The 16,537-nt window shown below is 39.0% G+C and overlaps 1 protein-coding gene across 7 annotated transcripts in view; it reads right to left on the reverse strand.

The window, feature by feature from the left end:
* Positions 1 to 11,615, reverse strand: part of NUDT7 (nudix hydrolase 7) — a 32,941-nt gene extending 21,326 nt beyond the window's left edge. For 3 of the 7 annotated variants that reach the window (XR_014176280.1, XR_014176281.1, XR_014176282.1), the window contains exons 1-5: positions 11,531 to 11,615; positions 8,799 to 8,952; positions 5,436 to 5,594; positions 3,106 to 3,483; positions 2,240 to 2,299 (exon numbers count right to left, since the gene is read on the reverse strand). Coding sequence is in view for 3 of the 7 variants with exons in the window: in XM_081963668.1 (XP_081819794.1) it covers positions 3,109 to 3,483; positions 5,436 to 5,594; positions 8,799 to 8,952; positions 11,531 to 11,559 (717 nt within the window). In the remaining 4 variants the exon portion in view is untranslated. Of the gene's footprint in view, positions 1 to 749; positions 768 to 2,239; positions 2,300 to 2,729; positions 3,484 to 5,435; positions 5,595 to 8,798; positions 8,953 to 10,606; positions 10,720 to 11,412 lie in introns of those variants that run through there. The other 4 variants (XR_014176283.1, XM_081963668.1, XM_081963669.1 and 1 more) reach the window with 4 other exon arrangements.
* Positions 11,616 to 16,537: the final 4,922 nt, after the last annotated feature.

The raw sequence follows: 16,537 nt of genomic DNA on the forward strand, positions 1-16,537 counted from the left end.
TGACTTTGCTCCTGCTACCAAGCGTGGGCTGTACTGGCCAAGACAATTGTTGGTTGGCAGGAAAGGGAATTCTGCAGTCCAGATTTACTAGCCCCAGACCATGCCCTTAAGAGAGTTGGAGAAGAAATAATAAATTCCGCTGCTTCCTTGGGATCTCATTTATATTAATAATTTCAATTCCATGCGCCACGGTGGGGAATAGAAACACTTGTCAATTCAGGCTTTAAATCAAGGAATCAGGAAGAAACTCAAGAAGTGCATCTCCGAAGGCGGCTATCATATTTATGAAAAACCCGAGGTCAAAAAGTGATGCATCTTACCCAACTTAAAAACCTGATTTTTTTTTTTTTTAAATGTCAAAATGTTCCTGGTTATTTCTCACAAAATGAGAACAATACAGTCCCTGGTGTTGTTTTTCTCCTCTTCCAGGAAAAGCAAAAGCAAAATCAAACCTTTCCAAACAGTGTGACTTGCTCCGTGGATAGGGGTTTTTACATTTTAATTCCTCAGCCAAACCAAATTACTATGGCAACACACCTTTGGTAGACAAGAGAAGTAATTACAACAGCTAAATCCTACTCCGTCTGTAGGTTCTTATATGAAACTTTCCTCTTTTCCTCCAGGCCCCCAAATAACCTGGGTATGTTTGCTTCTTTTTTACACTTCAGTTTTCAAACAAAAACACTCTCCTTTCCTTCGCGTATTTTCTCAAGTCCTGGAAGGTTCCCCCTCCCGCCCCCGCTTCATTTTTTAGCTTCTTAGCATACCTGTAGTTGGAAAAGTAGGATGGAGAAAGGGTGCAGGTGGAATTAAGGAGGCTGATGTACATTTGCAACAGTATTCTTGCAAAAAAGGTTGGACTTGAGACCCTGTCCATCTCTTAAGTTCTTGTGAAGTTATCAGAATGTTAGGATAAATTGTGGTTTTACAGCCAGAAGTAGTTTAAATCTTACTGGCAGACTCTTCCTAACAAGGGTAAGTCTGTAAACTTTGCTTAAGACAGGCTACTACTAGATAGTAAGGAACATGGTGGCTCAGTGGCTAAGACGTTAAGCTTGTCGATCAGAAAGGCTGGCAGTTCGGCGGTTTGAATCCCTAGCACCGCGTAACGGAGTGAACTCTCGTTACTTCTCCCAGCTTCTACCAACCCAGCAGTTCGAAAGCACGTAAAAAATGCAAGTAGAAAAATAGGAACCACTTTGGTGGGAAGATAACAGCGTTCTGTGCACCTTTGGTGTTTAGTCATGCCGACTACATGACCACAGAGATGTCTTTGGACAACGCTGGCTCTTTGGCTTTGAAATGGAGATGAACACCGCCCCCTAGTCGGGAACAACTAGCACATATGTGCGAGGGGAACCTTTACTTTTACCTTAGGTAGGCTGAACTTAGTCTAACCTGCCACAAAATTCTTCCTTAGCCCCAGCCTTAAGAAAACTGGAAAGGAAGGTGCTTTGAATTTATTTGGTAGACAAACAAGGCTACCAAAAAGCCCCAGGATTTTAAAACTTCACCACCATTCAAGTGCCAGTCCTCAAATATCAGGAACAGCTATTTTTCAACCGTGGATGGGTATAAAATTTTAGATGAAGGAAAAGAAGCCGAACCTCTGAATTGAAAAAGAGCTAGCAAGAAGGCAACAATCTCATGCTAAGAGATATCTAAATAAAATCTATACAAGTAGCCAAACTATTTATTACTTCCGGGAACTTTTTTAAAATAAAAACAAAAACTGGCAGTTCTGTAATAGCATCTGCTTCTGGACTTAATTGGCAGAAATGTCAGTTCTGGAGTAGTTTCAGTTTACTATTATTACAGTCATAGACCAGAGACCAGAACAAGTAAAAACACTCAGTAAATTCACAACTAAAAATTCTAGTATAAAATAAATAAATAACGCCATGGACCTGTGCGCAGGGGACGCAAAGTGGCATTCCATGATCCGAAAAGCGGACCTGCAGGAATACGCTAGGAGGAGGAGGAAGGAGATGAAGGAGAATATAAAATAATACATAACAACTAAAATCTATGATAAAATCCAGTCTGTCAATTATACACGGACTAACTATATTAAAATTGGAATCCAAACCGAAACTGAATGGGTTCTGTAGTAGCTTCTCTTGTGAGGAACATACCGCATCCTTCAGTTATGATTCCAATCTCGATATGAAAAATAGAGAACAATTAACAGCTGCAATGCTTTAAGAGAAAAGGGTGCCTAATGCCAGGTCATACATACCTAAAAAGTGTGATCCAAGTGATTGATTAATTCTGCCGCATCACTGATCAAGTCAAATCCCTAGAGAAATAGTGAAGTTTATTTCTGTTTTCCCCTTGCCAATGCAGTAGGTGGTAACATGATTAGGAAGCATTTTAATATCTTTTTTTTAAATTCTCAATTTCAAGAAACGTACATTGAAGAGTAACAATAATGACATTTACAAAGCAAAATTGAATGGTGCAGATGCTGTACGTAGTGAGTAGTTAAACTCCACCAAGAGGCTTCTGCCTGAAGCACAACTCGAATTGTGCATATGACAGTTCTGTTTCTCAAAAATAGCAATAGCACTTGGACACATATACCGCTTCACAGTGCTTTACAGCCCTCTATAAGTGGTTTACAGAGTTAGCATATTGCCCCCAACAATCTGGGTCCTGATATATAACTATCTTTTTATATTATAGTGATCTATTAAAGAGCCCAGTAGGTATATAGACACAGGAGAATATTTTTAAAATCTAATAGAAGTGCATTTTATTTGTATAAAATGTGCAAAAAGGTTTGCACTGGTAATGCAAACCTATAAAGATTTATTTACCTTAGCAGTCCCTCCCATATGATCTCTATTGGCATTTAGATTTAGACGGGGAAAAAAGGATAAAATGCCAAGCATTAGAGACTTGGGCCCAAAATGATAATTACATTTTGAAATTTTAATTAAGTACCACCCTATCACAGCTGAATGTGGCACAAACAGATTCCTGCCATTATACGCTTCCAATGTGATTTATAAATACAAATTAACCAAATTATTTTAGCTAAGACATGGATCATAGTTTCAAGAGTTTCAATTACATTTGGGGGGGAGGGGGTGACAATGTTACCTGTCAAAGTTTGCTTTTTATGCCATGGTAGCGCATCATAAAGTTTTTCTCAGCTGAAGAATTCAAATTATCCAGGTCAAATTCAACTTCAAACATCGGTTTCTCCCCGTAAATTGCAACAGCAACAAAGATTGCAAAATGGGCAGTCAATCCCCACACGTTAAATAACATCTGATGCTCTGGGTCGTTGTATTCAAAGGAATGTAACAAAAATTGAGGGTGTCCCTTTTGTGTTTTCGAAGATACAATGCTGTGTTTCGCAGGGCGTATAAAATACTCTAGCGGTACAGAGAACACGTGACTGACTTCTTCTGGATTTGGTTGGGCTTGAAAAGTGTCTTCTATGAAGGCTACAACTGGAGTTACGACAGAATGCGTCTAAAGGGGAGAGAAGTAAAGTTATAGTTAAACTTTTAACATTTCTAACCAAGTCAGGGGTTTCTCTCAACTGAAGAATTCAAGCAGGTTGTGACAGGTTCTGGAGAACCGGTAGCGGAAATTTTGAGTAGTTTGGAGAACTGGCAAATGCCACCTCTGGCTGGCCCCAGAGTGAGGTGGGAATGGAGATTTTGCAGCATCCTTCCCCTGCCATGCCCACCAAACCACACCACGACCACCAAGCCACGCCCACAGAACCGGTGGTTAATAAAAATGAATTTCACCACTGAATCAAGTATTCTTTCAATTCGCTTTAGTCAAATTACTAAATAAATTTGAGGGGGAGGGGGAATCCAGGGTCTTACTGAATGTGAACAAAATAGTCTTCCCTTTTTAAAACACTGAAAGGAATCTCAATGTTTTTGAAGACACCTAAGGGACAAGCCCTGGACTACTTAAACAATATGAGGGACGTGTAAAATTCATAACTCTGGTTTGAAACAAGCTTCCATTGTGGAAGATTTATTTCTGAAAACTACTGGAACCCGTACTTGGAATGGCATTGGACGGAGGTCAACCAAGCATTCCAGAGTTCCCAGGTCAATTCATTTTGCCCACCCCTTACTTATGTTCTTCTTCTTCTTGGAGCAGTCCAGAATGGTTTATAAAGAAGTCAATAAAAGGTAGCATCACAATTAAAATACAGATAGTCCTCAACTTATGACTGGTCACTTAGCGAATGTTCAAAGACCAGACACTCCTCACCCCCCCAAAAAAATGTACTTCTGATCTCATTCCAAAGCTCCAATGGCTGCCCTCCCAGGCATGTGGCTGCATTTCGGGAGCTCAGCAAGTGGCCCACATTTATGGATCATGTGACTCCAATTCATGATGTTTTAACAGGCATCGGCTTGCAATATTCAGTGAAATACCCCATAATGATTGCTTAACGACTGCCGATTCATTTAGCAATCCTGGTGACTTGCTTAACAACTGCCACAAAAAAAAGGTTAAACCAGGTGGGCCACATGATGAGTCATTTACTACTTTCACAACTTACAACTGTAATGGGGAAAAACTACAGTATCTGCATTCCTTAAAAACAGCAAGTGTGAAATTTAAAAGAGAGTTCGTTCTTTGAAAAGTACCTTCCGTAACAGATTATCTAAAAGGTTAACACAGGATTTCCAGTTCTTACCTTAAAAAAAAGGCAGCCTGGGGGAGGACACCTATGGTTCCCTCAAGCAGAAGCTGAATACCACAGATGCTACTACTCAGAAGGACCATTGCATTGATAAAGGACATGAGCAAGGTTTCCCAGCAATTTTTAATGTAGACTGGTTTTGGAATTGATGGAGGCCAGAGTTTAAATATTTGAGTCTTAAGCCACTAAAGGACATATAGACCAGTGATGGCGAACCTTTTTGACACCGAAAAGGGAGTGCTCAAGCGCCTACGGGCATGCTCGTTGGGGACGTGACCTGAAAGAGAAGCTGCCCAGTGGACATACTCGTGCCTAGAAATGAACTTCCAGTTTCCGGCGCGCACATGTGCACCAGCCAACTTGTCTTCCGGTTACTGGCGCGCATGCGCATGCATGCGACGATCAGCAGGTCGGCGTGCATGCGCAAAATGGAAACCAGACAACCAGTTCTTCCGGTTTCTGGCACTCCCGCACGCATAAAGGACAGCTGATCATAGTGTGAGCATGCGCACCAGAAACCTGGGAGAGCGACATGGCTCCATGTGCCACTTCGGGCACGCATGCCGTAGGTTCGCCATCACGGATATAGACCATGTCAACAATCTCAATACAAAGGATTACGTCTATTGTCATTTGAATTAGTGGCTGCTGACAGTATTATCCTCTGTGAATTTGTTGTATTCCTTTTTAAGGCCCATTCAACACAACTTACAGCTTTTTTGAAATATTTCAGACAAATGGTACCTACTTTATCTAGTCCAGGAACAAGTCTACAGATGACTTCAACCTGTTCAGGAAGAAGTCCCACTTCTTCTTTAGCTTCTCGAAGAGCCGTGGCAATTTCATCTTTGTCTGTTGGGTCACTTCTACCTCCTGGAAAACAAACTTCTCCTGGAGATGTTCTCAACTGGAATTAGAACGTTAACATCGTTGGTTGCATACGTCCATCAGATGTTTAGACTAAGTTTTGGCATTTTGATTCACCCAACAAGTCTTTTGTAAGGATCTGGGATAAGCACATGTTATTGTTTGAGGTGTAATTATTATTATTATCGCTGAAGTTCCTTCATCCAATTTTAAAACCACGATCGTGTTCTTCCAGTTGGGCATTTCTTAATTTATGTTTTGCTTATAAGTTGGTGAATGATAATAATGGGTTTTAGGATTGATCGTCAACAGCAAAGTCAAGAAACACATTGCAGGCTAGGAACTAACAGAGCAGCAAGGAAAGCTTTGAAAAGGATACTGTAAATGCTATGTAACAAATGCTGTGTAACAAAGATTATAATTCTTCTGGCAAATGCTTTTTCCTGACACTATGGATGTGCAAGGCGGATTTGGAAGAAGCATAACAGAAAAAAAATACCAATATGTTTGAACACTGGTACTGGAGAAGACACCTGGACAGTCAGGAAAACAAGCATTTTTTTCATACAAAAAATCTGGTTGGAGTCACAAGATGCAGTAATCACTGGGCTCCAACTATCACATCATACCAAGATGGGAGTTCTCTTAGGACGTCCATAATACTAATGTCAACTCGCAAAGCCATAGGCAAGTTGCCATAGTCAAGGGGGATGGGGAACTGACGATGCAGCACAACAGCCACAAACAGAAGCACATTCCACACATATCTTTCTCAAGGCTGTCTCCCAGGTCACCCGCAGCAGCCGGAGGGGCGTGATCTCTACAGCCTGCAAAAGTGCTCCGTTGGAGAATGTGATTTATGACACATCCTCAGGGAGGAGGGAAACAAGGTCATAATTGGGTTGTAAATTACATGGGGTTAGAGCTGGCTTCTCTTTGGTATGTGCCAACATGTTGCTCCTAATAAATAACTGGATTTCTTTTGAAGCTTGGCTCGACACTGATGGTTTACTTAGGGCATGCATTGGAAATCCTGGCAGCCAGTTTAAGAGTAGCTGCATTTATAAAATCCTATCTTAGATCAAGAACTAGTCAAACTTAAAGAGTCACTGAAATCAATGGGTTCAAAGAACTGAACTCCTATTTAGGAATTGGTATGCATAAATCCTGTGAGTTTTTCTAGCACTCATTTTCATTTTAAATATAACCTCAAATGTCAAATTATACTCGCACAGGGAAGACCAAGATCCAAATATTAGGTCAATTGTTCTTTGCAGTCTCTTGATCTTTGTCTCTATTGCCATTTTTATTCAAAATCAATACCATCAACATAGGAACTTAGCAAGTACAGACATGAACAAGAGAGGCTTTCATAACTTTTCCTATAATTGATGGTATTGGTTTTGAATAATCCAATAATCCTAAAGGAGTTATTGTGAGATAACAACTGGGTGTGAGGCATAAGTGGTTTCACATTGCAAAACAATGTTGTAATGCTAAACATGCACAATATGATGATCAACTAAAAAAAAGTATGGGAAAAATAGAAGAAAATAAGAAACCAGCAAGTAATTTTTAAAGTACCTGCATCTTGAAAGATGAAATCTCTCCTAAGATTATTTTCAATAAAATACATTAGCCCAAAAGCATGAGAAAAATCCTATTTACTACACCCACATAATTCAGCAGAAATGTTTCTGAAAGATGTGGGTACATTAGAAAGAATTATCCGAACAAAGAATTAGTATTTATTTAATTAATTGCTTTATTCATACACTATGTCAGGTAGGTGTAGAGGTACATGTGTGAATGTGCACGCATGCCAGAGGTTGCAAGCAGCGCCCTCTCTGATGGCACACCAGTTGTTGCCCCAGTTCTGCTGAGCGTGTGTGAATGCCTCCTGCTGGCCAGCTGATATTTGGTTCTCTGCTGCGCATGTGCACAGGCCCATGTGCTCATGCGTGGCGAGCGTGCAGGGGCCGCACACACATGAATTGGGGGCATGGTGCGTGCACATGCACAGGAGGTGGGGCGCATGCGTGGGGGCCCACATGCATTGCATTTTGGGGGTTCAGGCGCTTTGGGCACACGGTCCAGAAAAGGTTAGCCATCCTTGATTTAGACCAGGGGTGTCCAAACTTGGGAACTTTAAGACTTGTGGACTTCAACTCCCAGAATTCCCCAGCCAGCCATGCCATGCCCAAGTTTGGACACCCCTGACTTAGACCAAACTATCTCTGATTCAGGTTAGTTACAAAGCATTCAAAATCTAACAAAACAGACCAGAATTATTATAAAAAAAGAAAGATAGAGAAAAGTGATTTTTTTTCCTCTTGACCTTCAGAAAATTAAGCTATTCTTCCAGCTCATGGAGATTTAAGGCAGCAACTTGCTTTAGCAAACACATTTAACATCTTTACCTGGGCTACTGCTGAAGTCTCTTGCTATTTTGGCTGCTGGTGACAGATGAAAAAAGCCCAAGGGAAATCAAGATGCAAACTTTACCCTGTCCTCAGGTATTCCAACTTTCAAATTTATTGCATCAAAATTTTAATTAATGGCTGTAAGAAAAGAAAGGCAGTGCTATATTGGATGGGCTGATTATTAGTAGGGAAAAAGAGATTGCAATGTAAAAGCAAAAGTGAAAACTTAAGGTAGGCTTAGGTATAGGTAGACCTTGACTTATACCAGTTCATTTAATGATTGTTTGAAGTTAAAACAGCACTCAAGAAAGTAAGTGATGATCATTTTTCACACTTACGGCTTTTGCGGCATCCCTATGGTTATGTGATCAAAATTCAGACACTTAGCAAGCAACTCATCTTTATGACAGTCGCCGTATCCTGGGGTCATGTGATCCTCTTTTGCGACCTTCTGACAAGCAAAGTCAATGGGGGAACTAGATTCACTTATTACAAACTTAATAACTGCAGTGTTTCACTTAACAACTGTGGCAAAAAAAGATCGTAAAATGGGACAGAATTCGCTTAATGACTGACAGGCTGAAGCAAGGAAATTTGGGGCTCAACTGTAAGTCAAGGATTACCTATAGAAGGAAGTTCAAACAGAGATTGCATTCCCGCCTCAAAAGGAGACACTATCAGTGTTAGTTCTACTTATCCAGACTGAATATATTTCTATATGTGTGTTTTCTCTCCTTTTATTTTAGTCTTTAGTTCACATGTTTCTAAAAATATTGACCAAATTAATTGTGAAACTAGTTCTGGTTTTCATATTTACATACCTTCTTTGATCTAAGAGTGAAGAGAAGACATAGCTTTCCATCTTTGACCATCAGTGGAACAAGAACTGAGGCTTTTGCTAATTGAATGTTGGAAAATTTGTCTCCAATGTCAACCTTCCTTAACTGCAGCTTTGCTTTTTCTTTTATGCTCATTCTAGGATAAATAAAAAGAGCAAAACCTTTATTATAAACAAAACAGGCAAAAAATGTCACTCTACAATACCTTTGCAAAAAGAAACATGAAAAATGATTTTTTCAAATAGATTGCCTTTACTGCAAACAAAGAGGCATACAAGGGCCCTCAAAAATTGGATAACCCTTATGAATGTTCAATATTTCTATGACCTAAAGGATGATTTGTTCTCCACTCAAATCCTAAAATTAGATAAAGAGAACCTAATTAAATAAATGAGTGGAAAACATTACACTTTTCATTTAATTATTAAGAAAAATAATCCAAAACTATAACTTGTTATGAAACAGGACTCAAATGTTCTCACTACAAGACATGTATTGGTGGTAAGGGAACAATGGATTAAAACTGTTGCAATGAAATAAGATTTATTATTAAAAAAAACCCAATATGATTCAGACACATCATATTGAACAGTGTGACCTTTGCTTTATGAGAAAAAAGCTTGGCTCAGATAGCTTTACAGCTTAGTTTAATAATGAAATATTTATGTGGTCGTACTGGTTGATGCATCATTTAGATTAATAAATGTAAAATAATTGCCACAGCTGATTCCACGGAGCATCAGAAGAGGGGGGAAAGATTCTTACTTGAGTTATAATAAGCCAGTTAAAGATGCTGAAAAAAGGATGGTTTTCAAGAATTGCATAAAGGGCCATGTTTGCATCAGAGGTGGGTTGCTCCCAGTTCGTCCTGGATCGGGCGAACCAGTAGTATTGGTGGTGGAAGGCTCTATGCATGCACAGAAGCAGTGTGTCCACAGGAGTGCACCCGAACCAGTACTAAAAATATCGGCAAGCCACCACTGGTTTGCATCCTTATACACTCCAAAGCAACTTTATGGAATTGGGTACAGTTCTTGAAGGCCAGTATATAAATTTACAAAACCATTTGAATTTAAACACGTACATCCAATCCTCACAGAGAACTAATCCAAGTACATACTTGGAGTCTCATTCAATCACTTTATAGTAGTCCTCACTATCCTGTACTGCACTTTACACTTAAGATCTGTGTATATTGTTTAATCTTAGCAATGACCTTCCTTGAATAAAGGACCACTTAATTTTGAGTTAGGGTTATTACATTCTTCAGTAAGAGACTTAGTTTTATCATAGACTAATGAGCTTGTGCTGTGCTGTGCTGTGAATACTGTCTAATAATGCTAACAGTGCAGAATCAGCAATTTACAAATAAGTGCTAACTTTCATCAAAAGCTGAATTCTTGAGTAAAAGGAGATTATTGTCTATCCAAAAATTGGTTTGGGGGATTATCCAAGGCTGAAAAATCCTCAATTTCAAGTTCTTTAGGCTACAGGGGGGAAAATCTCATTTACTTAGCAATAAGCTATTAAACTCATTGGATCTTGGGCTATTATGTTAATGGTGTATTAGATTTTAATATCACTTTTAAAAATATTTATATATTTTGTACATGTACTGTATATTTCTCTATGGGTGTGCAGAGCAGTTTCATGTACCTAAAAAACAACATTAGTACTCTATATGTATATATTGAACTGCTAATCTCTCTCCTTCCTGGATTTTTTAAAAAAACCTTGCTCTAGTATTACCAAATTGTGGCACTTGGCTAAACCAGAATTTAAATGTGTACTTTGCTCAACTCTTCTTTGCCTGGAGATTTTTTTCCTTCTTTAAAACAACCAATTTCTTCTTTAAAGAATCCTGAAAACTGCTCTTAGAATCCTGGCACTATTAAGGGCGATTCTGAAAATATTTTATATTTAGTATAATGTTTATATTATTTTATTTTATATGCATACATATTACAATTACTTTAAATTATGTTTAATGAAAGTTAAATAAAAAACTTTAAATGAAAGTTTAATGAAAAGAAGGACTAGGGGTGACATGATAGCAGTGTTCCAATATCTCAGGGGCTGCCACAAAGAAGAGGGAGTCAAACTATTCTCTAAAGCACCTGAGGGCAGAACAAGAAGCAATGGGTGGAAACTAATCAAGGAGAGAAGCAACTTAGAACTGAGGAGAAATTTCCTGACAGTTAGAACAATTAATCAATGGAACAACTTGCCTCTAGATGTTGTGAATGCCCCAACACTGGAAGTCTTTAAAAAGATGTTGGATAGCCATTTGTCTGAAACGGTATAGGGTTTCCTGCCTAGGCAGGGGGTTGGACTAGACGACCTCCAAGGTCCCTTCCAATTCTGCTATTGTATTGTACGTTATCATATATTATATATATTGTACTATATGTTAATTATATTACAATCATATTATAACTATACATTTTAAAATTTATATTTCCATTTTTCAAAGGAAGAAAATAAATAAATAGCCTTAAAGTGCCAGTTTAAGAAAACTCAGTGTGTGTGTGTGTGTGTGTGTGTGTGTTTGTTTGTTTGTGTGTACACAATACAATGTAATATATAAACCAATTACTAGTCTCTACAGCAGTCTCGCCCCACGAGGCCCCCTCCAAGGGAACCGGGACTCCATAACCCGTAATCCACAGCTAGGAGCGCCCGCAAACGGGCGGGGAGTCTTGTTTTGTCATTACCTGCCGGCTTCGGGATCCGCCGCCGCCATCTTTACCTTCTACAAACACGTCGCCTATCCTACCTTAAGCTGGCCTATTCGCTTTTGGACGTAGATTGACAGCCTCCTTCCCCCCGCCCTTGCCGGTCCTCCGCCTCGCTATTGGATCGTTGGCTTGAGAGGCGGAGTCGAAAGGGAACGGGCGGCGAATCGGGAGAGGCGTGACCCAGTCGCGTTACCTTAAGGGCGGAGCAAAGCGTCCGGCTCGTGCGGCGTGAACTTCAAGTCCCAGAATCCCTTGCTGTTACAAGTAAAGGCTTTTGAAGTCCCACCTGGATCAGCCGGTGAAGGTAGTTCTAAAAGGAAGCGACGTTTTGCAAAGCTGCTTTGCAACGCTTTGCTACAGTCAAACATTAAAATGGATTTGTTTTTATTTATTATTCAAAGTCCTAAAGGGGATTGAAGCAAAAAGCTTCTCCTAACCTAGTACTCTCAGTGATATAGGATAATAATACCTCCTTTCATAAGCCCATCTGTCCAGCACCATCCGGGCAAGAGTGGTTGATCTTTAGCTTGACATATCTAGAGAGCGACAGAAATCTGCAATGCCACAATTTGCACTAGCTAAGAAAGATTGATGTATTCCTCCATTCTATGTGCATCATTATTGTTCATTTTTGTCTTGATCTTTGGGGAAAGAATAACGTGGGATGCGTTTTTGTTGCATCCGACCACAGTTAATGTTCCTTTTATTTATAGAGGCGATAATAAAGATTAAAGGCACAGTGGTAGGACTGTGACTGCCAGAAGTTTAGGGTGTACATTTTAGATTGCATTAGAGGACACTTCTTAGAATTAATGGTTTGTTCTCTTCAGATGTGGGGATATAGAATCTGGTTATTTTCAATATGTATAAAAGGTTTGCAGAATGCACTTGCATAACGGAGAAGAAATACAGGTGTTTCTCCATTTTTAATTTTTTGTTGTTCCTCTTTCTTTTATTTACAAAAACAATATCTTCACCCCTTCTTTCTGCTAAGAAAGGATCTAATATTTGGGATATATTACCTGAGAGATCAAATTGGTTATCAGATCCTCAGTGGTTATGCTAATCCATGAATTGTGGCTGGATTTCCACAAAATTTAATGTACTACTGATGTATGACTTCAGCTAAAGAACCTCATAGTTAAATAAACTTTAGCCACTTCATTTAGCCACAATACATTCAGTGTATTTTATTTGTCCTGTATGACTTCACATGGAAAATATGCAGCTATTGCAATTGATAAGACAGAGTTTATAACTTAATGTATTGTGCGAACCAAGCCACAACAATTTATATTAGATCTTTTTAATCTGGGTTTTCAAAAAATTTAGAAAACTAATAGATGGCAGCAAAGAGTTAGTGTTTCTGTATCTCTGTGCTGCCCTCTAGAGGTCATCTGGATGTCTTTTAGCCCTAAACTTATCTGACAAACCATGGCTAAATAAGGAAATAATTAATATTTATTAATAAATATTAATATTTAATTATATTAATACATAGATAAATATTAAATTTGGAATATTAAAAGTGGTGCATTAGGCTACAGGTTTTGACAATGTTCTTGCAAATTATATGAAAACTCCATTTTATACAGTAATCACAAATTATATAGAAATTTAGCTTGAGTTACATAAAAATACTTTCTCAATAAGGGAATTTGTGTTCTGTCTCCATTAGTATATGGGACATCTGAAAAGGGGACTTAAAACATGGTTGTGCTGTTAAATGTGTCCCTGCATTCTAGCCTTTTTTCCTTGACCCCTCCCTCTTCCTCCTCCTCCTCCTCCTCCTCCTCCTCTGATTTTCTCCACCACAGTGAGAACAAAGCTTGAAATAAATTGCTTTGTTTGGCACCTGGAGCGCCTAAGATGGTGCAAACACCAAGGTGCTGTAATAAGCAAGAATTGCATCATAATCTTGTCAGAGTGCTCATAACAATTAAAAGGGAGATATTTGCAACGCAAGCGACAATAGACGTAATGAGCATAGAGAGGCAAACTGTGACCAATTTTATGTGCTGAAATAGCTCTCCAATTAGCTACAAATTTATTTGATAACCCTATCGATTCCAAGAACAAGCAACCTTCTTTGTAATGTGTACAGTTTGCAGAATAGATTTAATTAACCCAGCACACTTAACAATTGTGCCGCAAAGAGCTTGTTCAACAGTCTGGCGTTTTAGTTTACATCTGGTCTGCACGGCTAAATAATTCGTTTTGTTTGGTTCGTATTCTTTGGGGGATAATGATTAGGTTTTTTCTACCTAACTTTTGTGCGAGAGGTGTGTTAGAACTTGCTCTAACTACAGTGGTTTCCACCAAGGTCCTCTGTTCCGGTGGGAACAGAGGTTTAATCCTATTGGTTGAAGGGTCTGACCGCTCCCTATAAAAGGGCTGCTCACTGGATTGTTCTCACTTGTTGTACTTAATAAAGAGCTGTTGTTACCGTTAAGCCTGTGTGTGCCTATCCATTACCCAATCTAACAAGGTGGTTCTGTATTTTTGCCAGACTTTTGTGTGTGGTTGCTTAGGAAAACTTCATGTGTTTGTTTGTGCGTATGTATTTATATGTTTGTTTGTGTGTGTTTGCATTTAAACTTTTAGTTTAAGCTTTTTTAAAAATATGTCTATGAAACAACATTACATTTAATTGTGTATATAAGGAGAAGGAAGGTTTTCGTGCGTGCACAGGACCTTCCGTGCATGCGCAGAGCGTCAAAAACGGGATGTGATGACGTCCGGGTGGGCGGGCGGAGCCTGCTACCAAGTGCATCTACAAAGGTAAGCAGAACAGCGGGGGGGGGGGGAATCCGCTGTGCCACACGATTTAGATTAGCTATAAAAGCAGGAAGTCTGACAGTTCCAGCTAATATAAATCGCATCTCACAGCTGATCGTTGGAAATGCCAGTTTGTAACATTTTTTTAAAATACCAGTTCGGGCGGACTGGTCCAAACTGGTAGCAGTTCACCCCTGGCTTAAAGTCTTTTTTTGAGGGGAGGGGGATGCATGGAAGTCTAGAAAGTCAGGGGGGTCTACAAGTTGAGCAGGACACCAGCCTATTTCCAATCTCATAACTGAGTTCAACCATAAGAACTTGAATTCTAGTCCAAAGGCTGAAAAATCTCTTTTAAAAGAATGTAATGGCCTTTAAATCATAATGTAATCATCGTAAGGAATCTTGGAACAACTCTGTCTTCATTCTCCTATACGACAAAGCGGTTTTGTTTCATCTGTTTCCCAGCATGAGCCATCTCAACATTCTTTAAGAGCACTAAGGAAGTGTACACTAATTTAAATTAGAATTTCTCTGAAGTAGAATGCAGGGAAAAGTTTTTGTGATTTGAAATGCAACAAGCAGCAAAGTTAAGCACAATTACTCTTTTTACATCTTAATGAAAATGCTGCATTTTTGCACCCTCACTTTTTTCACACCCATAATTTAAAGGGGTGTTTAAAAGCTAGTCATAACTCATCTGGCCAGTAGAGGACAGTATTTATCTTAGTAGACCCTATAGTAAATGCTTGAAGTAAATATAGTAAATTTATGGTAACCACAGGTCATAGCAATGTTAGTAGACCATACTCGGTGGCAGAAGCAGCTTTCTGTTTTTAGAAATAGAACAATTTTAATTGAAAACCGGTAAGTATGCTTATGTAACAAACTCATTCCTATAATTTTATGGAAACTATATGTCCGTCTATCTATCTTCTATTGTACCATCAGTGTATCAATTGTCTATAACTGCCTGCCTGCCTGCCTTTCTCTTCTATTGTACCATCTATATATCTATAGTCTCTGTCTCTCTCTGTCTCTGTTTCTTTTAACTTTAACTTTTATTTGATTTCTAGACCGCCCCTCTCCCAGAAGGGACTCGGGGCGGTGTACAGTCATATTAAAAACAATAAATATACATAATATAAGTATAAATAAATATAGGTGTGGCTGGAGGAGGTAGCAGTAGTTTACTGTACAATAGTTAAAGTTAGATTTAAAATTTAAGAATTTAAAATACATTAAAACACCCCTAAAAACTTCTCTCTTCTATTGTACTATCTATGTATCTACTCTTTAGAAGGCCAGATCCTGAAGAGGAAACTCAAATGCTTTGGCCACCTAATAAAAAGGAAGGACTCACTGGAGAAGAGCCTAATGCTGGGAAAGATTGAGGGCAAAAGAAGAAGGTGACGATAGAGAATGAGGTGGCTGGATGGAGTCACTGAAGCAGTAGGCGTGAGCTTAAATGGACTCCAGAGGATGGTAGAGGACAGGAAGGCCTGGAGGAATGTTGTCCATGGGGTTGCGATGGGTCGGACACAGCTTCACAACTAACAACATGTATCCTCTCTCTCCCTCTCCCTCCCCCCTCTTTCTAATCTCCCTTGCAATAACCAAGAAAGTTAGATTTTTCACAAGTTCCACAATTCAAATTTATATTAAGTAAAGAGAAATTGGGCTACAGAAACTTGAAAACTCTGTATACTTTAATCCCATCTTTATTTATGAATGCTAAGACACCATTGACCAAGCTCAAATTATCAGACTTTGAACACAGTAACAAACACCTAACTGTCTGGAGAAGTCTATAAGATTGTGAAAGGGCTTAAAATGGATGAAAAAGGAAAGAAGAGGACAATCAACATCAAGGTCAAGGGACTGATTATAATGGCAATAGGTACAAAAATTCATAAAAATCAGGCTGGAGACAAATCCTCCTGAATAAAATCTGTCTATGGGGTAGCTAAAAGTACCACTTGATGCCACATAATCAACAATCAGTATTAAGACACAACCTCTTCTATGCTACTTATCCTCTTTTGAACTTTCTCTGGGTTCAGGGAGGGACTGGCTAACCATTTATGAGATATGAATGGAACGTCCATCTGTTCCTGCTCTGCGTTGTTTTGCAAATGTCCATTCACGTTTTTAGGGTCAGGAAATCCATTACAGATGTAATAGCTTGAAATGGAAAATAGTTCAGTT

This window comes from Natrix helvetica (assembly GCF_964273705.1).
Source record: "Natrix helvetica genome assembly, chromosome: 10".
Lineage (NCBI taxonomy): Eukaryota > Metazoa > Chordata > Lepidosauria > Squamata > Natricidae > Natrix > Natrix helvetica.